The following is a 24417-nucleotide window of genomic DNA, read 5'->3' as shown; positions in this document are numbered from 1 at the left end:
TGATTGTGTAAGATGTAAACATTGTTAGGGGAAACTGAGTGAAGAGCATACTAACTTTCCTGCAAATTTAAAATTATTCCAAAATAGGGGCACCTGGGCAGCCCCGTGGCCCAGCGGTTTCGCGCTGCCTTCGGCCTGGGATGTGATCCTGGAGACCCGGAATCGAGTCCCAACTCGGGCTCCCTGCATGGAGCCTGCTTCTCTCCTCTGCCTGTGTCTCTCTCTCTCTCTCTGTCTGTCATGAATAAATAAATAAAATCTTTAAGAAAAAAAAAAAATAGGGGCACCTGGATTGCTCAGTCAGTTAAACATCTGCCTTTGGCCCAGGTCATGATCCCAGGTCTTGGGATGCAGCCCTGTGTCAGGCTCCCTGCTCAGCAGAAGCCTGCTTCTCCCTCTCCTTCTGCAGCTCCCCCTGCTTGTACTCACTCTCTTTCTCTCTCAAATAAATAAAATATTTAAAATATTAAAATAAAATTATTCCAGTATAAAAAGTTTATTTAAATTTTAAAAAAATTTAAAAGACTATTTAAAAGTTTATTTAAAAAAAAAATTCCTTTTTTTGGAGGGAAAAAGTAGAAACGTTAGTTATCTTTACTGCTAAACGTTTAAGATGCTCTTAAGACCCTGTGGGGCCTCTAGGATCAGGGTAGGTACCCTTTATGGGAAGTAGCCTGAGGGAACTTCTCACAACCCTATTCCTAAAAGGTGAATTTTTTAAACATTTATCAAGCTGTACAGTTCAGGTTTGTTTTCTTCTCTGTGGTGAATAGCAAACATTTAACTGAATAAATTGAGAGATTAATTGATTTTATTCAATGATTCACAAATCAGGCAGCATCACATCCATCAAATAGAAAGGAGCTCCAGTGAGCTGTAGAAAAGGAAAGGTTTTTCAAGGTGAAAAAAAGGATAGGAAAAGAAAATTATTAGCAAAGAATGCACTGTTTCAGGCAAGGTTGTCTGCCTAAGGAGATCAGTAAAGGTCTATCAAGAGGATTATCTCACTATGTTTACCAGGTAATTCCATGTTGTCTGGTTAAAGATTATTCCTGGGAGATTGAAACTACAATTAGGTTAGGTATTAAATCTTGGTTTGCTAGTGTGGAATTTAGCAAAAGTATCTCCATTTTGGGACTGCTTTCTCATTTTTAACATCTGCATGTAAACTTTTTTGCACTCTCTCTCTACACGCGCACACATACACACACTTTAAAAAAATCTATAGGAAAGGCCAGTAGTTAATGGTCTTCAAAACTCCAGACTCTGATGGCAAAAGTTCACGTCTTAACCCAGCTCCTCTCTGAAAAGTAATACAGGGTGGGGAATCCTGTGATGCCTTCCAATCTAATCTTTTGCAAAATAGTGTGACTTAGTCAACAAACAGTTCAAAGATTGGAATCATCTAGAATTCTTCCTGGTCCCACCACCCAAGCATGAGCTTGAGCAAATTGCCTGACATCACTGAAGTTCCTGACCTCTTTCAGTAAGTGGTAAAGCTAGCCCTATATTCTGTGTTAGTTTTAGGTATCTTTGAAGGCTTGGATTTGGAGTGTCCAAACATACACAAACATTGTCTTTGAGTGATGGGGCTATGGATGACTTATTTCTTCTTCATATTTTTCTGTATTTTCCAAATTTTCTTCAATTAATCACTTAACTTTAAAATCACTTAGACAATAGGAAAAAATTATATATATCTATATCTAGATATATCTATCTATATCTATACATATCTATATTTTTAAAATATTTATTTATTCATGAGGGATAGAGAGAGAGAGAGAGAGGCAGAGACACAGGCAGAGGAAGAAGCAGGCTCCATGAAGGGAGTCCGACTTGGGACTCAATCCCAGGATCACACCCTGGGCTGAAGGCGGCACTAAACCGCTGAGCCACCCGGGCTGCCCTATATCTATCTATCTTTAAGCTCACAACCCTTAGATCAAGGCCTGAGCTGAGTTCAAGAGGTAGCCACTTAACCAAGTGAGCCACCCAGGTGCCCCAGAAAAAAGTAATATTTGAACCCAGTTTGGTTTATGCAGATGTTCCAGGAGTTAGAGCAGGAAATGTCTCCTAGTAAGTTTCCTGGTTTAGTAAAATTAACTTTCTTTTCTTTCTTTTTTCTTTAATTCTTTAATCTCTTTAACCCAAATTCAGGTCAAAGTAGTTCTCTTAGGCTATTAATACAGTATTTCACCATAATTGGCAAAGTTCATAAGCACTCACCAACACTATGACTTGTGCATAGCTACAAATACTATTCAATAAATATGAATTGAAAATCATAGTGCACTATCACCAGTGACGGCTGATACGAAGAACAGCAACATTCAGATCCTAAACATTCCGGACTCCTGGGATTCCATAAGTGGAAGCAGGAAGTAAACCAAAGTCTCCTCTGGAGTGTTCTGACATGCTCCCAAATCACCTAAGTCATTGTGTGTGTGTGTGTGTGTGTGTGTGTGTGTGTGTGTGTGTATTAAGATTTAACTTAGTTATTCATGAGAAATACAGAGAGAGGCAGAGACATAGGCAGAGGGAGAAGTAGGACTCAATCCCAGGAATCCAGGATCACAATCTGAGCCAAAGGCTCAACCACTGAGCCACCCAGGTGCCCCACCTAAGTCCTTCTGAGCCCAGCACAGCCAGCTTGCTGCCACTGGGCCTAGTGCTACATTTCCCAGGATGGTTGCAGAGCTCTCTCACAAGGAACAGTGCCCAGTAAAATTGGCTTTCTGACCAAGTTTGCTGACAAGAAAAGTGCAGGAGGAAGAAGACCAACTGCAGGTAAGAACACCTAAATTCCAGCCCCACATCTGCCAATACTGAATATGTAGCCTCTGGTCTAGAATTGAAACAAGGCTTCAAGGAGCTACACTGGGACTCTGCAGTCCTCAGTTGCCTGGTTCCATGGCTCCATAGAATGTGTGGTTCAACATGTTCAAGCCAAATTATGTGTTGATTAGCCCCACTCCCTTTTTTGCCCCAATTACTAGTACTGAAATTGAAAAAAGAAAGTGTAAGTTTTTTGTGGTTAAAAAAGGAAATCTGAATAGTACATCTGGGTGTCTGGCTAGCTCAGTTGGTAGAGCATGTGACTGTTGATCTCTTGGTTGTGAGTTCAAGCCTCGTGTTGGGGGTGGAGATTACTAAAATAAATAAATAGGGGCACCTGGGTGGTTCAGGCAGTTGAGCATCTGCATTCAGATCAGGTTGTGATCCCAGAGTCCTGGAATCTAACCTCCATCCACATTCAGCTTCCTACTCAGCCAGGAGCATGCTTCTCCCTCTCCCTCTGCCTCTCCCATGCTTCCACTCTCTCTCTTAGATAAATAAATAAATCTTTTAATAAATCATTTAAAATAAATAAATCTTAAAAAATTAATAGAACATGAAATAATATATCATGTCTTTCCATGCCACACCCGACATCATTTGGAACCAGAATCCTAGTAAGAAACAGACTTGGCTCTTTGGTCAAGCCAAAGCCAAGTCTAGTCCAGGACTAGGAAGCCTTTCTACTCAGCTTGCTGTACTTTTGCTCTTCCTAGAAGGAAATTCTGAAACTTTCTTTAATGAGTTCTTGAGTGTTTAAATTTGACTTTATTTTGCTCTCAACATCTACTGAAAAGCATTAGTTTTATTCAGGTAGTTGAGCCCATTTCTTTTGAGGAGAGCACTTGTGTTTTTGCCCACTATAGACATGAAACTGTCCATGCATACAAGAATGGGGAAAAGAGACAGGGCACAGCTGTGGCACAGGCAGCCTTACTATTACTGTCTCTGTTTACAGGTGTATTTCTCACCACCCTTCCCCTCTCCTGCTCTGCTTCTTTAAACCATCCACATGAAGGTGAGGCCCTCTCCTCCCCCTACCCACTATGACTTCTACTACTGCTTTAGTTTGCTGTGTTGCTTATTATGTTTAAATACCTACTATCTATTTCATAAAGGTCTAAGGGGAGAATAGAAGGCCAAAGTGTGTTTGGTCTGCCATCTTGAGTCAGAAGCCTCCAACCCCAAATGCTTTCTATCATGCTCAACTGTCTCTTAATGTCTGGTTAATGATAATACCCTTAACTTGTTTTCCAGGACTATTCAGAATTGATTCTTTGAAAAATACTTTTTTTGGGGGGTGCCTAGGTGGCTCAGTCGGTTGAGCATCTGACTCTTGATCTCACCTCAGGTGTTGATCTTCGGGTCATGAGTTTGGGACTCCACATTGGGCTCTATGCTGGGCATGGAGTGGAGCCTACATAAAAAAAAAATAATAAAAATATTTTTTCTTTTAACTAAATAGGGTTTGGAAGAGGAGGGAAGTAGATCCCTATGTTCAATCCTATGTGCTGAACCAAACCATACCAAAAAATCTGCCCTTTCAAAAACTTTGCATCCAGCTAAATCATGAAGAGAAAACAATACTGCTTTCCTATTAACCCCTCAATTTTTATGTAGAAGGAACCCAAATAGATTAATAAGAAAAACACTAAGACAACTCCAGTACAAAAACAGGCAGAAATATATATGAGTAAGTCATTCACATAAGAGAAAAAGCAAATGCAACAAACATGTTTTTCTTTTTTTTTAGAGAGAGAGAGAAAATGAGAATGCAGAGGGGGGAGAGAAACAGAGAATTTTAAGCAGGCTCCACATCCAGGGGTAGAGCCTGACATAGACACATAGACACAAAGCTTGATCCCATGACCCTGAGATCATGACCTGAGCAGAAATCAAGAGTTGGGTATTTAACCAACTGACATATCCAGGTGCCCCTGCAACAAACATTTTAATTTAATTTTTTTTAATTTATTTTATTTTATGATAGTCACAGAGAGAGAGAGAGAGGCAGAGACACAGGCAGAGGGAGAAGCAGGCTCCATGCACCGGGAGCCTGATGTGGGATTCGATCCCGGGTCTCCAGGATCGTGCCCTGGGCCAAAGGCAGGCGCCAAACCGCTGTGCCACCCGGGGATCCCGCAACAAACATTTTTAAATGAATCTTGCCTGTACTCTAACAAATGCAAATTAAAACAAATGAAATAGTTTTTCAGTGATCAGTATATAATATATGTAAAAACATATATACAGAGTTTTACAAAACAATATTTAACCATACTTTTGTGCTAGCACTCTATTTTCTTATTTCTAGTTCAGTTCACTTTTTATTTTTATTTATTTATTTTTCTTGAAGTTCGATTTCCCAACATATAGTATAACACCCAGTGCTCATTCCATTCAGCTCACTTTTTAAAATGCACACAATAAATCATCAGATTGATTTCATGACCTGGGACTGTAGTTTAAGAGAAAGGGTTTCTCTGATTACTTACTGCTGCATACCAATTCACCCCCAAACTTAATGGCTTCAAACAATTTGCTATTACCATGCCGCATAGTACCCCAGGTTGATAATTCCCTTTGTGTTAACCAGTAAGATTTAAATGAAATAAGCTCGTTGGAACTTCAGTTGCTTGTCAGTGACATGAGACACTTCTTTGCTGTGTAAGATAATAATCTTTGGATATTAGAAGAATATGTCCTAAATTTTCTGTGATATTCATAATGTGACAGTTACAGACATCACACCCTTTTATGTTTAATCTACATTATTAATATTTTCTCCATTATCTTCTTAAGCCCAGAACATTAGCAAACAATAAATTAAGTCCTGATTAATATCACTGGACAAATTGCATGTGTAGGTATTCCTACCACTGTTGATTTCAGGCTACAGTGTGACCTCATAGAGGAGAGGCAAGAAAGGAAGCCCTGTAGCCTAGTGTTATAGAGCATTTCCACCAGACAGGTCCAATAGCTGCAAAGAGCCTCACAGAACAGGCAACAATAAAACCCAAGAATTAGGAAAGGATGTTTTTGAATATTTATTTCTTTTGTTTTTAACATCAAATTTCTATAATTAACAATGGCTGTGCTTGCCAAATGTCTTTCCAAATTCTTGAAAATGTATCCTTTGGCTTTTAGGAGCTAGTACAGGTTATTGTAAGCAGACCCCAGTCACCCTACTGAGCTTGTTCAGCTATCCTCCTGGTGATAGATGTGTATACTTTTTTCAATTTGGGGCCATTATCAACAAAACTGCTATGAAAATGTTTGTACAATTCCTTTGAATGGATGTATGTTTTCATCTCTCTTTGGCAGATACCTACCATGTATTAGGTGTTGGATAGGTGTGTGTAGTTTTTAAAGAAACAGCCAGATCTTTTCCCAAAATGATTATACCATTTTACGCTCCTTTAAAACATATTAGATTTTATTTATTTATAATTCAATTTTAGAAAATGTAATACATTCATATATTTCGAGAGAGAAACAAACCTTGAAAATTATTCTTCTCCCTCCCTCCTCCATTTGCTCAGGGTCAACTCTGTCCCTGGCCTCATGACAGGTATCATTCTTGGATTTTATTTTATTTTTATTTTATTTTTAAGATTTTATTTGTTTGAGAGAGAGTGCATGTGTGTGCACATCAGTAGAGGAGAGGGGCAGAGGAAGAAGCAGACTCCTCAATGAGCAGGAAGCCCAATGCAGGGCTCCATCCTAGGACCCTGAGATCATGATCTGAGCTGAAGGCAGTCGCTTAACCAACTAAGCCACATATGCACCCAGTCTCTTGGATTTTAGAAATTAAAGATTATATTTATTTTTACAGAGAGAGAGAGCACAAGTGGGAAGAGCAGAGGGAAAGGGAGAGAGAATTTCAAGCAGACTCCATGCTTGGAGCCTGACGAAGGTCTTGATCCCAGGACCCTGAGATCATGACCTTAACCAAAACCAAGAGTCAGATGCTTAACCAACTGCACCACCCAGGTGCTCCAGAAATTATTTCTGTTTTTATACACAAGTAAATACTAATATATATTTCATTTCCCTTTTTTACACGATGTTCTTTAACACAGTGGTATTAGTGGACTAGGACTGCCATAAAAATATCACAGTCAAGACAGCTTAGACGATGAAAATTTATGTTCTCCCAGTTATGGAGGCTGGAAGTCCAGGATTATGGCGCCAGCAGGGTTGGATTCTCCTGGGGTCTTTCTCCACGGTTTATAGATGACCACTTTCTCACTGTGTCCTCACATGGCCGTCCTGTCATCTATGTTGTCTGTGTCCTCATCTCTTCTTATAAAGATATCAGATTGGGTTAGGCCCACCCCACTGACCTCATTTTAACCTAAGTACTTCTTTAAAGGCCCTATCCGTAAATATAGTTACCTGAGAGGCACAGGGGGTTAGAGCTTTTACATATGGTAAGGGAACATAATTCAACCTATAAAAACAGTTCTATCCTTTGCTTTGTTCATTTAACAGTCTACCTAGATGATATTTCCATTTCAATATATCGAAAGGTTGCTCATTTGTATTTTGAATTGTAGAGTAATTTATTGTATGGATAGAACCAGTCAACCAGTCCCCTATTAATAGATAGCAGGGCTGTTTCTAATATTTTGCTACTCTCAACAATGCTGCAATGAATAAGCTTGCACCTATTTCATTTTACACACTACAGAGCATCTCTGTAGACAAATTACCAGAAGTGAAATTGTTGGGTGAAATGTTTTGTGTGTACTTGTAATCGTACATCACCAGTCCCTTTTGCAGACCAGCAATGTGCCTACTTCCCCACAGCCACATCAGTAGAGTGTACTATCATTTTTTTTTTTTTTGGATATTTGCCAATCAAATAGAGGGAAAATGCTATCTCAAAGAGTTTTAGCTTGCATGTTTCTCTTAATGACTAACATTGGACTTTTTTTTCATATGATTAAGAGCCATGTACTTTCTTTCCTGTGAACTGTCCTTTTTGTTTTTTATTGGCTTGTAGGACTTCTTACTAACTTCTGAAATTCCTTTATGCAATGGAGATTAGCTCTTTGTCTATCACATGTTGGAACTATTTATTCCTTGTTAATCATCTGTCTTTTGACTACATTCATGATGTTTTTTGCCAAACCAATGCTTTTCATAGTCATGGCTTCTGGATTTTGAGCAGGAGTTTGAAAAGCCTTCTTTACTCCAAGGTTAAAAAGGATTTTTTCCCACGTTTTCTTCTTGTCCTTTTATGATTCCACTGTTACACATTCATATCTTTTTTTTTTAAATATTTTATTTATTTATTCATGATAGACACAGAGAGAGAGAGGCAGAGACACAGGCAGAGGGAGAAGCAGGCTCCATGCACCAGGAACCCGACGTGGGATTCGATCCCAGGTCTCCGGGATCGCGCCCTGGGCCAAAGGCAGGCGCCAAACCGCTGCGCCACCCAGGGATCCCCATTCATATCTTTTTTGATTTGAGTTTCACTTTGGTATGGTGTAAGGTATGGACCCAATTTTATTTTATTTATTTTGGATGGCTGTATTTTTGTCTCAATACCATTTATTGAATAATCTATCTTTATCCCTGGTGATTTCCTAAAATTATTTGGGTATATTTTTTGATTTTCTGTTACGTATCATTGATCTGTCTATTCATGCATCAGTGACACATTGATTTATTGAGGCTTTATTATTTTTTAAAGATTTTATATATTTGAGAGAGAGAAAGAAAAGGAAAGGAAAGGAAAGGAAAGGAAAGGAAAAGAAAAAAAGAAAAGAAAAGAAAAAAAGAAAAGAGAAAAGAAAAGGCACATGAGCAGGGCAGAGGGAGAAGCAGACTTCCTGCTGAGTAGGGAGCCTGAGGTGGGGCTTGATCCCAGGACACCAGGATCATGATCTGAACCAAAGGCAGATGCTTAACCAATTGAGCCACCCAGGTGCTCCTTTTGGAGGTTTAAAAAACATTTTTAGAGTAATCTCTGCACCCAATGTGAGGCTCAAACTTGTGACCCCAAGATCAAGAGTCAAGTGTTTTAGTGATTGAAGGGCAGCCAGGTGCCCTTCATTGAGTCTTTTATTTATTTTTACTTTTTAAAAGAGTGTATGTATCCATTTATTTGGGAGGGAGAGATAAAGCTAGAGTGAAGAGCACAGGAGCAGAGGGGAAGGGGCAGAGGGAGATGGAGAAGCGGACTCCCCTCTGAGCAGGGAGAACTCAGGGCTCAATCCCAGCACCCAGGGACCAGGACCTGATCTCAAGGGGCAGATGCTAAACTGACTGAGCCACCCCAGGCGTCCCGTTGAGGCTTTTTAAAAAAGATTTTATTTATGAAAGAGAGAGAGTGGGGGGTGGGGAGGCAGGCCCCATGCAAGGAGCCCGACATGGGATTTGATTCCAGGTCTCTGGGATCACCCCCTGGGCTGGAGGCGGCGCTAAACCCCTAGGCGACCAGGGCTGCCCCCTATTGAGGCTTTTAAATACATTTTCTAATCTAGTAGCCAACCACCATCATATTACTCTTTATTTTCAAAGCTTTCCTGGCAGGTTCTTTCTTTTGATTATTCTTTTTTTTTCCTAAATGTAAATTAGAATTACTTCATTTAGTTAAAAATAATTACTGGCGTTTATAGGAATTTTATTTACATTTATAAATTAATTTAGGGGGATCCCTGGGTGGCGCAGCGGTTTGGCGCCTGCCTTTGGCCCAGGGCGCGATCCTGGAGACCCGGGATCGAATCCCACATCGGGCTCCCGGCGCATGGAGCCTGCTTCTCCCTCTGCCTGTGTCTCTGCCTCTCTCTCTCTCTCTCTGTAACTATCATAAATAAATAAAAATTAAAAAAAAATAAATTTAGGGAGCATTGATATCTTTTTTTTTTTTTTTGCATTGATACCTTTTTGATGTTAAACCTTCTCATCTAAGAGTATGTGTATTTTCTCCATGTGCTTAGGTGTTCTTTTGTGCCATTCAGGGATTAAAGTTTAATACACAGATCTTCAATTCTCATAAAAGTTTATTGGTAGGAATTATTATATTTATATATTCTTTGTATAATATTTATCTTTTATATGATTTCATTGTATCTTCCAATTGTTTGTTATGTAGATGCATGGTAGCTACATACATTTTTTTCATTTTGATTACTGTTGCTGGATTCTCTTATTGTTGCTGAATTCTCCTATTGTTTTTCAGATGATCCCACCTGCTTTTGACCTGATTCATAAGTAAGAAATAAAGTTCTGTTGTGTGAAGACACTAAGATTTTGGGTTTGTTGTTACTGGAGTATTTCCTAGCTATCCTGACAGATATACATACTTTTTTTTAAAAAAAAGGGTAATCAACACACAAGTGAAATTCTGCGGGGCAGTGAAATTGAAGCAGTCAAGGAGAAAACGGAATAATTACATTTTTTTTGTTATAGACCTTACTCATGTAAAAATTAAAATGGAAAGAGATGGGCATTGAATTGGCAGAGTGTTTATATTCTAGTGGACGTTTTAGAGAATGACATTTTATCTAAAACTGTTAACATTGAGCACCCTCACTGGCTCAGTTACTGGAGCCTGTGGCTCTTGATCTCGGGGTTGTAATTTCAGCCCCACTTTGGGTGTAGAGATTACTAAAAAATCCTCAGAGGCACCTGGGTGGCCCCATCTTTAGGCAGCCAACTCTTGATTTCAGCTCAGGTCATGATCTGGGGGTTCTGGACCCGGCCCACCTCAGCAGAGAGCGTGCTTGAGGCTCTCTCTTCCTCTCCTGCTCGGGCCCACCCCAAACAAATCTAAAAAAAAACTGTTGACATTTACAGACTGCCAGAAATCATGTCGTTTGCAACTATTTTAACCCACACTGAATTCTTACAGATGTACCAGGTAAAGAGTCTTGAGGAATTCTGTATACTCAGTCTCCCTCCATATCAGGTGGTCCTCTGCATCGCCGCCCCGGTAACCCCCCCCCCCCCCCCGTACTCTTTCCGCCGAGCACACGCCCACAGGCTTGCGCTGCCTTCCGCGGCCCTGCCAGAGGGCCCAGCCCAGCCCGCAGCCTGGGACTCCGGCCCGTGTCTTCAAGGCAGGCTCCCGGACTCCTAGCTCGGGCAGAGGACTGATCGCACCAGCAGCCAGAACTGTTCTGGGGAAACCAGCCTGCGGAGCTCCCCCTTTAGAGCACACAGTCTGGGAGCCAGAGGTCGGGGTTGGAATCCTGGGGCCTCCTAGTAACGTTTCCTTGAAAGCTCGTCGGCGTCTTTGTGTCTTAGTTCCCTCCTGCGCAGGAGGACGGCCCGACGGATGCGCAACGCGGCGACGGGCGGGGCGAGCTCAGAGTCGGTGCCGCTCGCCGCGCGGCTCCGCGGTGTCGCGCTGGTGTCGTCGGGGGTGGCGGGGGGTGGCGGGCGCGGCGCTGCGGCCCCGGGGCTCCGCGCCGGCCCGGTCCTGGAGGCGCCGTCGTCGCCCCGGGTGTCTCCAGGGGGCCTCACGGCCTGGGCCGGGTCACACAGCACCACGAGCTTCTGCGCTGCGGCGGCCGTTTTGAAAACACGAAGTCGAAGACCAGTACGGCCCTACGGTCCCCGTGTTCTTCTCGCGTTGCCGTAGGCGGGCGGACGCGGCGTGCGGACACGCAGGCCACACGGTCCTCCTCCGGCGGGTCGGCTCCAGCCTCCGCGAGGCCGCCGCTCGCGCTGGGTCCACCGGGCCCCAAGCCCCCGGCACGCGGAGCCCCAGGTCCCGCCGCCCCCGCCGCCCCCGCCGCCCCCGCCGCCCCCGCCGCCCCTCCATCCGGGGCCTTCCCCGCGCCGGCGGGAGCGCGCACGCCGCCCCCCCGCACCGCGCCGTCCGGTCACGTGCCCTGCGCGCCCTCGCCGCGGCGCGCGCCGGGCGGAAGTGAGGTCGGCGGCTCGGTGGCTGCGCAGCGTCGGCGGCAGCGCGGGCTGCGGAGAGGCGGGCCGGGCGGAGCGGAGCCGAGCGGCGGGGAGCGCGGGCCGGGGGGCGGCGGCGGGGGACAGCGCGCCTCCGCCCTTCCCTCGCAGCAGGCGTCCGCGGCGCTCGCCCGTGGCTGAGCCCACCGCCGAGCCCTCCCCGGGCCGGCGTGCGCTGGTCGCCGAGGTCCAGGCCGCCGCCCCCGCCGCGGCGCGGTGAGTGCGGGCGGGCGCCCCGGCGGGGGCGGGCCGGGCCGGGCGGGCCGGGGGGACGCGGCGCCCTCTGTGCCCCGGGGCGGGCTGGCGGGCGGGCGCGGGCCGCGGCGGGGCCCGGCCGGAAGTGCGGCGCTTTGTGCGGCCGGGCTGGGGCGGCGCCAAGGTCGGGCCCGCGGCTCGGGGTCGCTGGTCGCCCGGGCGGGCACCGCCTGCTGGCGGCCACGGACCACCCGGGCTGCGCTTTGCCCTGAGGGGCGGGCGGGGCGGCGGGGGCCGGAGAGAGGTGGGGCCGAGGCGGGCAGGTGCCGTGTGGGCGGCGGCGGGGGGCGGCGGCGGCGGGGGCTGCAGCCGGGGGGCCGGGGGGGCGCAGTCAGCGCTCGGGGACGGTCCCCGGGCCTTACTGAGGACCCGCCTGGAAGAAGACCGGCCAGGGCAGGCTGCTGTTTCTGTAACTTAGATCGAGAATTCTTGTGCTTGTGATCGCTTCCAGTGTGACTGCCCATAAAGTGGGAATTATTCTCTTTGCCTGGCAGAAGCCACGGTGCTCACTCACACTCCAGCTTGAAAGGCTTTGAATGATTTCTTAAGAAAAGACGTTTCGTGGCCCAATGCGAGTTAACTTTGAAAAAGAGGTGTGCCTTTGCAGCCTGTCAACAAGCAGGGTATTTTTCTTTTATAGTACATGTAAGTTTGCGTCTACTGGATTGTGTGAGTCCATGTTTCATTAAAGTCCTGCGTAAAGGTGTTTTGGAATGTTTATAGCGACAGGAAAAAATTTTAAGTGGGAAGATTTATCTTGTTGCCACAGCTTAAACTCTCAAGTCATCCTTGTGCAGTTTAAGATTTTCTGAAATATTACATGGAGAAGTTTAAGAGTTTTTGCTGTGGACAATCCTAGGGACGCATTTTGCAACTTTGGTAAGTAAAGAAGCAGTGGGCAATTTTTGCTTTGACGGCCAATTTGACAACCTAAGGCTTTTTTCCCCTACTGTCGAAGCTAGTGTGTCCACATTGTGAAGCTTTTTTTGGTTCCCTTCAGTTTTATGAAGCTGGCTGGCTTTGGTGGGAGTGCATGCCTGTTATTTATGTTTAGTTGTGTTTGTGACTAAATGGAAGCTGAGGCTTGATAGAGGCTTCCACAGGCCTTCTAAGTTGGAGACAGCTGGTGCCTGTGCGTTCTGCTGGGTGTTCTTGTGCAGCAGTCGCTAGAAATGCTGAGCAGGTAGCATCCCCTCTTCCTGGCTCCTGCCCCTGGAAATAGTGGGAAGATTGAGTTGTGTGTGTGAGGAAAGTGGTTGCAACTCTGGAGGAATCACCGTATACTGCTGTTGCCCCTGCCCATTTATCGGGTCCTCATATATATTAGGATATTGAGTTGTTATTTTGTTCTACATCTGCTTTTCAGCTTTTTTCCGTGTTATGGTTAGAATTGTCATGCCAAAATTATTTGAATTTTCGAACATCAGGACTGTGTTATAATGCCACAGAGGTAGAGGATTAGAATTGAAAAAAAAAAAAAAAAAGAAACGTTAACTTCACAGAAACATATTTTAACTTTTTTAGGTTCTGTAGTTTAAAACAAATTTTAAGTAGGCTCATACTGAGCTGAAGCTCCGGCATGGGGCTTGAACCCATGACCCTGAAATCAAGCTCCAGAGGCTTAACCGACTGAGCCATCAAGGCACCCTACAGGTTCTGAAGTTTAAAGGGAAATTTTTGTCTATCAAACTTGACTCACTTAAACAATTTCTTTTCCTGGATCAATTAAAACACTTTTTTTTTTTCTCTCTGAAGATTTTATTTATTTGAGAGAGAGCATGACAAAGGGGTGGTATAGAGGGAAAAGGAGAAGCTGACTCCTGGACTCCGGACTCCTGGCTGAGCAGGGGCTCATGACCTGAACCTATTGAGCCACCCAGGCACCCGGTTGAAACACTTTTAAAATAGTTGTACACCAGTGTAATAGAGTCATAGTTACTTTTCTCATGTCTGTTCCATTTCTACATCTATGTCTGAGATCTGTCCTGTCCTGTGAGAAGTACATGAATTTCTTCCAATAGATTGCAAACCTAAGTAGTGAAGGTCGAGTTTGAGGGAGTTGAGAACTTTCTCCCTTATTTGGTCTTCTTGATAATATCAGACATTGCCGAGAATTTCCAGTGTTTGTGCTAAGGGGTATTTTATCTTGGATAGTGAGGTCTCTGAGAGAAATAAAATTTGAGCTTCTTGAAATTAGTTTTGTTGATATGAAACACTAATATAAAACGCTTTTAGAGTTTTATAATTATTGTGTATAGGAACTTTGTTTAGATCATGGTCTTTTTTGAAACTAGAGAAAGTAGTACAGTGATGGGTGTTAATATGTTTCTAATTATTACCGGATTTTCAAATTTAGAAACTTTTGCTATCATCTTTTTTAAAGGGAAATCTGAGAGTTGTTTATTCTGCTGCAGGTGTCAAACCACTTGTAGGTATTCTGGCAGTTGAATGATTCTAAATAGGAAACTTAAAAAAAAAAAAAAAAGTGGTACTCTCTGGACCCAGTGTTGGAATCCGAGTCCTTGGTCTGTCTACACTAAATCAGATTTGGGAAATTGGTGGTTTCTGGGTAGCCAGTGGCACTAAGATCCCAGGTAGAATGGTGGTGATGGGTTTTTCCTTGGGTTTTTTTTTGTTGTTGTTGTTATGCTAACTTAAAAGGTGTAACAATACAATATACATCCCAACATTTCAGTGTAACAATTATTAGCATTTTACTGTAATTTCCCTTTTTTGTAAAAATACTTTGTTAAAGACATGTCATTTTTTAAAATCTTAATCTTCCATGCCTTAGCATGTACCTCTGAAAAATGGTGTCTTTACACAACCAAAATGTTATCACCACACTTAAAAAAATTAACAGTTGATGCCTTTTAATACTTAGTCCCATAATCAGTTGCGTCCCCAAATCATTAAGATCTTTTTAGTTTTTCAATCTAAAAATCCAAACAAAATCTACCTGGTGGTTTTTACATCTAAATCTATTTTAATCTAGAACTGTTCTCCAGCCTCCCCATCCTCACCATTTTTCAGACCATTGACTTACTGAAGAAACTGGGGTTATTTGTTCTCCAAGATGCCCTACCTTTTGGATTTGTTGGGTTGCTTCATTGTGTTCATCTTATTCCTTCAATTTCTTTTTCTGTAAACTAGAAGTTGGGTGTAAAAGATCCATTAGATTCAGACTGTAATGTTCTTGTAGCAGTACACCTTAGGTGATGCAGAGTAATTCTATCATATAAGGATGTACATAATGATAAAGAGTTTGTCTTCTGGTGATGTTAAAACTGGCCAACTGGTTCAGGTTTTATAGCCACTAATCAAGAAACAGATGTATTTCAACTGTTCTGAGTTATATTTTAAATACTTTCTTTTTTATTCATTTGTGAGAGAGAGAGACAGCACAAGCGAGAGAGAGGCAGAGGGAGAGTAAAAAGCAGATTTTCCACTGAGCTGGGAGCACAATGTGTAGGGCTTGATCTCAGGACCTGGAGATCTTGACCTGAGCTGAAGGTAGATGCTTAACCATCTGAGATGCCACCCAGGCACCGCCCTGAGTTATATTTTAAATAAATGTCTCAACTTTTTTTTAAGTGAACTGTACACCCAATATGGGGCTTGAACTCAATTACCCTGAGATCAGGAGTCAGGCACCCCTGAACTTCATATTTATTCCTGTGAAAAATTATATATCCTTTTAGTTTTTCTATTCAAAAACATTCAGAAGATATACATAAGCTACTTATATGCCAAGCACTGGTGAGATACATGAAGAAGAGCTGAACAAAGTATTTTCCCTGTCCTTGAGGCTCAGAGTCTTGGGAGAATCTCATTATTTGAACAAGTGACCTAAGAAGGGTTTTGTTTTTTTTTGTTTGTTTTTGTTTGTTTGTTTGTTTTACACATTAGTTCACATAGTTTGTCTTTATATTAAGCCCTTTTATTGAATAGGAAGGGGAACTGACCGCAACATTTTCTTTTATCAATCTTATTATAGTTTCTTGCGTATAATTTTTAATTAAGATTTTTCTATCTCTTTAGGAAACATTCACCTTTGCTTTTAGGAATATAACTTCTGGGTAGTTTGTAACTTATGGTATTGAGAATTCAGATACAGCTCTATATACTTTTTAGTGGCAAGCTTATAGTAAATTGTATTATTGGTTTGCACTGTGAGATCTTTATGGCAGGAGAACCTTGTGTTCAGTGCTTCATTTGAATTGTTTACAATATTTGGCTATTATGAATAATAAACATTTGTGTACAGATTTTTGTGTGGATGTATGTTTTCACTTCTCTTGGGTATTTACCAGTGAGTAGAATTACCAGATCCTCTGGTAACTCTTGTGTTAAACTGCTGTGCTCTTTATGAGTTAGATGACATTTGCTCAGCCGACCACATTTAAGGGTCTCTACATGATGGTTTTAAGAATCTAATTTGTGTTTCCATAGTCATCTTTGCTGATTCCCTACAAGCCCAATTGCCCAATACTCCTATGTATGCATCTTCCATTTTTTTTTTTTTTTTTTTTTACTTCTGTGGGCTTTTTGGGATACTTGTTCAGAGCTTATTGGAAATACTACCTCTGTAATCAAGTTCCTGGCCATTCTTCCCCTCGCCTGTTGAATTTTGCTCTCTTCACTCAACCTTCAGAGCACTTCATTCTTTTATGGTACTTAATGTGACTGTTAATATTAATACTCTTTGCCCTGTATCACCATTATTCATGTCTTTTATCTTATAGACCTGAGTTCTCTTAATACAATAGCCATTACTTGCATGTGACTGTGATAAGTTAAGCTAAAATGCAGTTCCTTAGTTGTGCTAGCTAGCCACACTGCAGGTGTTCAGTAGCCAACCATTAGTGGCTGCTTTACATGGAAAGTAGCCATACATTCTCAGTTTTGCAGAAGGTTTTATTGGATAGCAAGCACTTTCCTAGATTCCTGCTCAGAAGCAGGATTGTGACTTGCTTTTTTTGTTTTCTCTGTGGACTCTGCATAGTGCTTTGCTTATCTTGAATTCAACTGAGAATAAGATTCTTGCACAGCATAGAGAAACAATTTTAGGAAGTATGTACTTTCTCAACAGATCATAGTTGAAGCAGGGAGATAGATGGAATTCACAAGGCCTTCCACAATTCTTCTGTGGATGATCCACCAAGAATGGGTTAAAAATGCAGGATAATAGGGCTTGGTTGCCAATTTGTTTATTTTTTTATTTTATTTTATTATTTTATTTTATTTTTATTTTTATTTTTATTTATTTATTTATTTTTAAGTAGGCTCCACGCTGGGCGTGGAACCCAAGGCAGGGCTTGAACTCAAGACCCTGAGATCAAGACCTGAGCTGAAATCAAAAGTCAGACACTTAACCAACTGAACCACTCATGTGCCCCCAGTTTGTTTATTCTTAAATTGTGTGGTAAGATACGTAATCGATTCTCCTGCTTTCTTTATATTCTTCCTATTCTTCTTTTCTCTCATCTGTGTTGTAAACACATGCTGTCCACTGTAGCCCCTAGACATCAATGACTATTTAAATTTAAGTTGAGGCTCAGTTGGAGGAGCCTGCAACTCTTGATTTCAGGGTCTTGAGTTCAAGCCCCACAATGAGTGTAGAGATCAGTTGAATAAATACATAAATTAAGAAAATGAATATAAGTTGCAGTCCCATAAAATTGAAAAATCATATCCTGCACTAGCCACATATTTGGGTGTTACTTTCAGCTAATGGCTGCCATATTAGAAGGCACAGGGCATCTTCATTGCTGCAGAGTACTGTTGGCCAGCATTGATCTAGACTTATGTTTTAGCCGTAATTGTGGATGTCACAGTAAGTTTGACTTAGAAGTTAAAAAAAAAAAAATTAGACAGTTATTTAGCAAGAACATTCCAATCACTGATGTTCTCGATTTTTTCCTAGTTTATTTTTTAAATTTTTTTAAATTTTATTTATTTATTTATTTATGATAGTCACAGAGAGAGAGAGAGAGAGAGAGGCAGAGACACAGGCAGGGGGGAAGCAGGCTCCATGCACCGGGAGCCCGACATGGGATTCGATCCTGGGTCTCCAGGATCGCGCCCTGGGCCAAAGGCAGGTGCTAAACCGCTGCGCCACCCAGGGATCCCTGATTTTTTTCCTAGTTTAGACTAGACCTTGTTACAAAGATGAAGGATGTGACTGGGTATATTTTTTATTGTGAATTTCATTTATTTATTTATTTATTTATTTATTTATTTATTTATTTATTTATTTATTTATGGTGGGCAGCAATGCAAGGTTTATTGAGTGATAGTAAAGTGATAGAATAAAGTTCCTGGGGAGGGAGGGGACCTGAGAGGGTTGCTGTTGATTGTGAATATTTTAAATGAGTCAGGTAAGCTAAGAAGTGGTAAGTTTTTACAATATATCTTTGTATTGGAATTTAATACCTATATCATGTTCGAAGGTGCATATGTTTTTAGAAAGTCAGCAGGTACTTGCACCTGTATTGTTTCAGATACTGGTGCTAGAGGTAACTGCAGTAAATAGGACCAACTCTCTGTTCCTTGTCTGCATGGGGCTACTTTCTGATTGGGGATGTGGTAGGGGCAGACACTATTTAGTATATATGTGTATTTTTTATTTATTTTTTATTATTTTTAATTAATTATTTTAAAGTAGATTTTATGCTGTGTGTGGAGCCCAGTGTGGAGCTCAAACTGATGATTGTGAAATCAAGGCCTGAGCCACCCAGGTGCCCCTATATATTTTTAACTAGATTTTCTTTTTTTAAGATTTTATTTATTTATTCATGAGAGACAGAGGCAGAGACACAGGCAGAGGGAGAAGCAGGCCCCATGCAGGTAGCCTGATGTAGGACTCGATCCCGGGACTCCAGGATCACACCCTAGGCCGAAGGCAGGTGCCAAACTGCTGAGCCACCCAGGGATTTCTTAACTAGACTTTTTTTTTTTTTTTAATTTTTATTTATTTATGATAGTCACACAGAGAGAGAGAGAGAGGCAGAGACACAGGCAGAGGGAGAAGCAGGCTCCATGCACCGGGAGCCCGATGTGGGACTCGATCCCGGGTCTCCAGGATCGCGCCCTGGGCCAAAGGCAGGCGCCAAACCGCTGCACCACCCAGGGATCCCTTAACTAGACTTTTTAAAGGAGTTTTAGGTTCATAGCAAATTTGAGCAGAAAGTACAGAGTTCTCATAATACTTGTTGCCTGTTAGCTAGCTCCCTTTCCTGTGCTGTTTTGTTTTGTTTTTTTTTTAAGATTTTATTTATTTATTTATTTGAAAGAGAGTGAGAGAGCATGAGTGAGTGGAGAGGCAGATGGAGAGGGAGAGAGGCAGACTTTCCCACTGAGCAGGGAGCCCAGCCTCGGGCTTGATCCCAGCACCCTGGGATCATGACCTGAGTCAACCAACTGAGCCACCCAGGCACCCTGCTGTTTTTATTTTAAACTTAAGATCCCCTTAATCCTTACTACCACATAAGTCAGTGAGTGACTTACTAGGTGAGGAATACAGAACAGTCTTTAAACTCACGCTTTCAGAATATACTGGGTGAAAGAATTCAGAGGAGCTTGCTGGCGATACTGATGAAAATCATTTCTGTTGGGTAAGGAGTAAAATCATGGTTATGGCTATGCAAGTTCTTGAACTTTTCAGGAAAAAAGATTATGAAAAAAGCATTGAATGGGTTAATAGAGTTGCTAGGCTATAGCTGACTTGTATTTTTAAGAAAATATATGCATATTTAACAAAAGTTATTTAAGAAATAAAGTATAAAGGGCAGCCCAGGTGGTTCAGTGGTTTAGCGCCGCCTTTAGCCCAGGGCATGATCTTGGAAACCCGGGATTGAGTCCCACGTCAGGCTACCTGCATGGAGCCTGCTTCTCCCTCTGCCTGTGTCTCTGCCTCTCTCTCTCTCTCTCTCTCTCTGTCTCTCATTAATGAAGAAATAAAATCTTAAAAAAATAAAGAAGAAATAAAGTATAAAAAGAACACTAAACCCACCCCATCTAGAGACTGTCTCTGTTCACATTTTTATATTCTCCCAACCTTTTCTGTTTGTGCTGGAAGTGCACATGCCTGTACTATTTGTAGTTATTGCATGTAGGTGCAGGTTTTTTTATTATAACTGCATCTGCAGCATTGTTATCTTTTTCCTCACTTAACATAGTATCAGTCATGTTTTTAAACACTTTAACAAGTATCTGTATAATATTTCATACACCGGATAGATCTGGTTTCCTTAACTATTTGTTAAAAGGACATTTAGAGGGGATCCCTGGGTGCCTCAGTGATTTGGCGCCTGCCTTTGGCCCAGGGCGTGATCCTGGGGTGCCGCAATCGAGTCCCATGTCGGGCTCCTGGCATGGAGCCTGTGTCTCTGCCTCTCTCTCTCTCTCTCTCTCTATCATGAATAAATGAGTAAAAATCTTTATAAAAAATAAAAGGACATTTAGATTATAAGAACGTATTTTCACTGTTTTAAGCAGGGACGTAGAAAACAGTTTTTTCTTAGCTTTTGATGGACTGAAGAATTTGTAAAGGAAAGTTTACAATGTTTGGGTGGGCCTTCATCAGGACTTCTGTGTTGGTTGGCAGCAGCATGAAATGCCTTGTTTTTAGTAAACTAGAGAAGGGACTTCTTTTTTGACTGATACTGGAGAGAACTGGAGAATAAAAGTGCTTGGCTAAATCACTTTTCTTTCCTTTTTTAGTTCTGAAATCATGAATCCTGTTTATAGCCCTGGTTCTTCTGGGGTTCCCTATGCAAATGCCAAAGGAATTGGTTATCCAGGTAAGCAAAAGTAAAACTTTGTTTCATTATTGAACTTTGAACACTTGGGAAATTTCCATGTTGGTAAGAATGCTTTCAGTTGACAAATTTAGCTCAAAGTAATTTATACAAGGAGAAAATGTTTCAGCTCATGGAACAAAAAAAAATCAAGAGCTAGGACTGGCTTTGGTCAGAGCTTGATCTGGTTGCTCCAGGAGTAAGTACCAGGATCTAGTTCCTACCTTCGAACTCAGCTCACTTCCTCATGATTGGCTCAGTGTTGGTCCCAGGTTACACTTCTCTTTGTGGTCTCTGTGGTGTTCAGCAGTACCCTATGAGCCTCTTTATCTCTGTTCTATAGGAAACCCCAATGGGGCTTCTTTTTTTCTAATCAGACCAGTCCTGGGTGTGTTCTGATTGCACTCAGCTTCCGTCTCTGAGCCAGGGAGGGGATTCTACTGATTCATGAGAGACACAGAGAGGCAGAGATCTAGGCAGGGGGAGAAGCAGGCTCCATGCAGGGAGCCTGATTGGGACTCAATCCTAGGACCCTGGGATCACACCATAATCTGAAGGCAGAAGCTCAACCACTGAGCCACCCAGGCGTCCCACATTCCCCACTTATGGGAGTCAGCGAGTTGAACATGGGCTATGAGGGAAGTGGTAAAACAAAATTTGAGGGAATAGGAACTGGTTGTTTGAAAATAGCAAATGGTCATCCTAATTGGTGATATCCACGAGTGATTTTTTGTAATGGTACAATTTTATTACGCGTTTTGATAGTATGATGGAACAGATCATCTTCAAATCCTATTGCTAAAAAAGTCTGTAGAAAATTGGACATTTAAAAAATGTATAACTGATCTTGTAGGGTAGTAAACAAAATATCTGTGCTGAATATGAAAGTGACATAAAAACCAGTGCATTTGGCCATTGAGCTAATAATGATGTTCCTGTGCTGGGAACATTTGCTTTTTGTGGGTTTTGACAACCTACATGGGGACAGAAAGTGAGGCCTTTTGAGTTTGGGGTTTGGGGCTTGGAGAGTGATACTCCCAGGGAAGAGGTAGACTTAAAAAAAAAAAAGAAAAATTCCATTTACTGATTCCACAAGGGAATTTAGTGTCTGCTTGGGCTCTAGGAAGGGGAAATCTTTCTTAAGACTTTGTAACCAGTCAAGGATGTTGGAGTCTCTATTTTGTTATTACTTGTAAATACTGTGTGTGTGTGTGCGCGCCTGCCGCGCCGGCGGGCGCTCATAAATGAGAAACTAACATGAAACATAGTCTGCAGCTTGCATTATCCCCAGCACCTGACAGCAGCAAAAGCAAAGCTCCTGTAGAGGCATATGTTTGTTATGTATTCCAGGTAGTGTGGGTTTCCCACAAAATTCTGCCTGTTAACAATGCAGAGTTATTATAAAACATGTGACTTCATCAAGAAAGAGTTACTAGTTATGATAGACTGCAGGAATAGAACCTCAAATAGATAACACATCGGGCAAGTTGAGAATAATTGAAGATCAAGAAAGAATCAGAATGTAAGAGGGGAATAACACATGGGAGGGACCAAAAGAACCAACTTGAACTTAAAGAAATGGCATTTGAGCAAAATTCAGGTTACATTGCAAGCATGACACTGCTAAATGGGAGACCCAGGATGCAAAATAAGGAAAGGGGTAGCTTTAGAAGACTAGTTAAGAAATCGAGATGTCTCAATGAGAAGATTTGGGATGAATTAAGAGCTCCAGAAGGGGTGAATAGAGAAGAAAAGTGACAGAATTTTCCAGAATTGGTAAAAGGTAATTTTAAATTATCAAGATAATTTAAATAATTCTGTTTAAACAGAATGCCAAATAGCTTCCTGAAATCCTGAGTGGATATAGATCAAGGGAAATAATAGGTAAAACCTGACGGCTTTAGCATTACCTGATAGTCTTTTTAATAAACCATTGATTGCCTGTCATGCTTCATAGGTATGTGTCTGGATGTTGTTTCTATTCTTTGGTTGGTCAAAAGCAGTTTGACAGACTTTATGTATGTTTCAGGCTTTATGAGGGATAGCCTCTCTGTTGTAACTCCTCAGCTCTGCCTTTCCAGAGTGTGTGTATTTCAGTAACACTGAAAACCGCCTCAGTAGGTTGATTTTTTTTTTTTTTCCAGGAATAGCAGTGAGTCTTCAAGTCTTTTTTTTCTGCTCTCCCTCTTCTCTTGGGATTCCATTTATAAGTATATTAGACCATTTCACTCTTTCTCACGTTTCTTGCATCCTTTTTGTATTTTGTTATTTTCTGTGAGTCTTAATGTGGATGTTTTATACTGATCTGCTTCCATTTTTCACTAGCCTGCAAATTCTTCTCTAATTTGCTATAGAACCTATTTATTGAGTTTAATTTTTTCATGTACTCCATTTTCTTTTTTCTCTAACATACTACTTACAGTTATATATTTTTTTATTGGAGTTCAGTTTGCTAACATATAGCATATCACTCAGTACTCATCCCGTCAAGTGCCCCCCTTAGTGCCTGTCACCCAGTCACCCCATCACCCCGCCCACCTGCCTTTCCACTACCCCTTGTTAGTTTCCCAGAGTTAGGAGTCTCTGATGTTCTGTCATCCTGACGGATATTTTCACTCATTTCCCTTTCATTCCTTTTCACTATTTTTTATGTTCCCCAGATAAATGAGACCATATAATGTTTGTCCTTCTCTGATTGACTTATTTCACTCAGCATGATACCTCCAGTTCCATCCACGTCGAAGCAAATGGTGGGTATTTGTCATTTCTAATGGATGAGTAATATTCCATTGTATATATATACCACGTCTTCTTTATCCATTCATCTTTTAATGGACACAAAGGCTCCTTCCACAGTTTGGCTATTGTGGACATTGCTGCTATAAACATTGGGGTGCAGTTGTACCGGCGTTTCACTGCATCTGTATCTTTGGGTTAAATCCCCAGCAGTGCAATTGCTGGGTTGTAGGGCAGTTCTACTTTTAACTCTTTGAGGAACCACCACACAGTTTTCAAGAGTGGCTGTACCAGTTCACATTCCCACCAACAGTGCAAAGAAGGTTTCCCTTTCACCACATCCTTTCCAACATTTGTTGTGTCCTATCTTGTTAATTTTCCCCATTCTTACTGGTGTGAGGTGGTATCTCATTGTGGTTTTGATTTGTATTTTCCTGATGGCAAGTGATGCAGAGCATTTTCTCATGTGCTTATTGGCCATGTGTATGTCTTCTTTGGTGAAATTTCCTTTCATGCCTTTGCCCATTTCATGATTGGATTGTTTTTTTGCTGTTGAGTTTATTTTTTTATTTTTATTTTTTAAAGATTTTATTCATTTATTCATGAGAGACACACATGGAGAGAGGCAGAGACACAGGCAGAGGGAGAAGCAGGCTTCATTCAGGGAGCCCGATGTGGGACTTCATCCCAGGTCTCCAGGATCACACCCTGGGCTGAAGGAGGCACTAAACCACTAAGCCACCCGGGCTGCCCTGCTGTTGAGTTTATTTATTTATTTATTTATTTATTTTAAAATTTTTATTTATTTATGATAGTCACACAGAGAGAGAGAGAGAGAGGCAGAGACACAGGCAGAGGGAGAAGC

At 41.9% G+C, this 24417-nt stretch overlaps 1 protein-coding gene across 2 annotated transcripts in view; it reads left to right on the top strand.

Annotated features, from left to right (window-relative positions):
- The first annotated feature begins 11822 nt into the window (after positions 1 to 11822).
- FAM168B (family with sequence similarity 168 member B) overlaps positions 11823 to 24417 on the top strand; it is a 51265-nt gene continuing 38670 nt past the window's right edge. For both annotated transcript variants that reach the window (XR_013358945.1, XM_077861210.1), the window contains exons 1-2: positions 11823 to 11976; positions 20740 to 20819. Coding sequence is in view for 1 of the 2 variants with exons in the window: in XM_077861210.1 (XP_077717336.1) it covers positions 20750 to 20819 (70 nt within the window). In the remaining variant the exon portion in view is untranslated. The remainder of the gene's footprint in view (positions 11977 to 20739; positions 20820 to 24417) is intronic.

Source organism: Canis aureus, chromosome 20 (genome assembly GCF_053574225.1).
Source record: "Canis aureus isolate CA01 chromosome 20, VMU_Caureus_v.1.0, whole genome shotgun sequence".
Lineage (NCBI taxonomy): Eukaryota > Metazoa > Chordata > Mammalia > Carnivora > Canidae > Canis > Canis aureus.
Note: the sequence above shows the minus strand (reverse complement) of the source record. Positions and strands in the feature narration are given on the sequence as shown.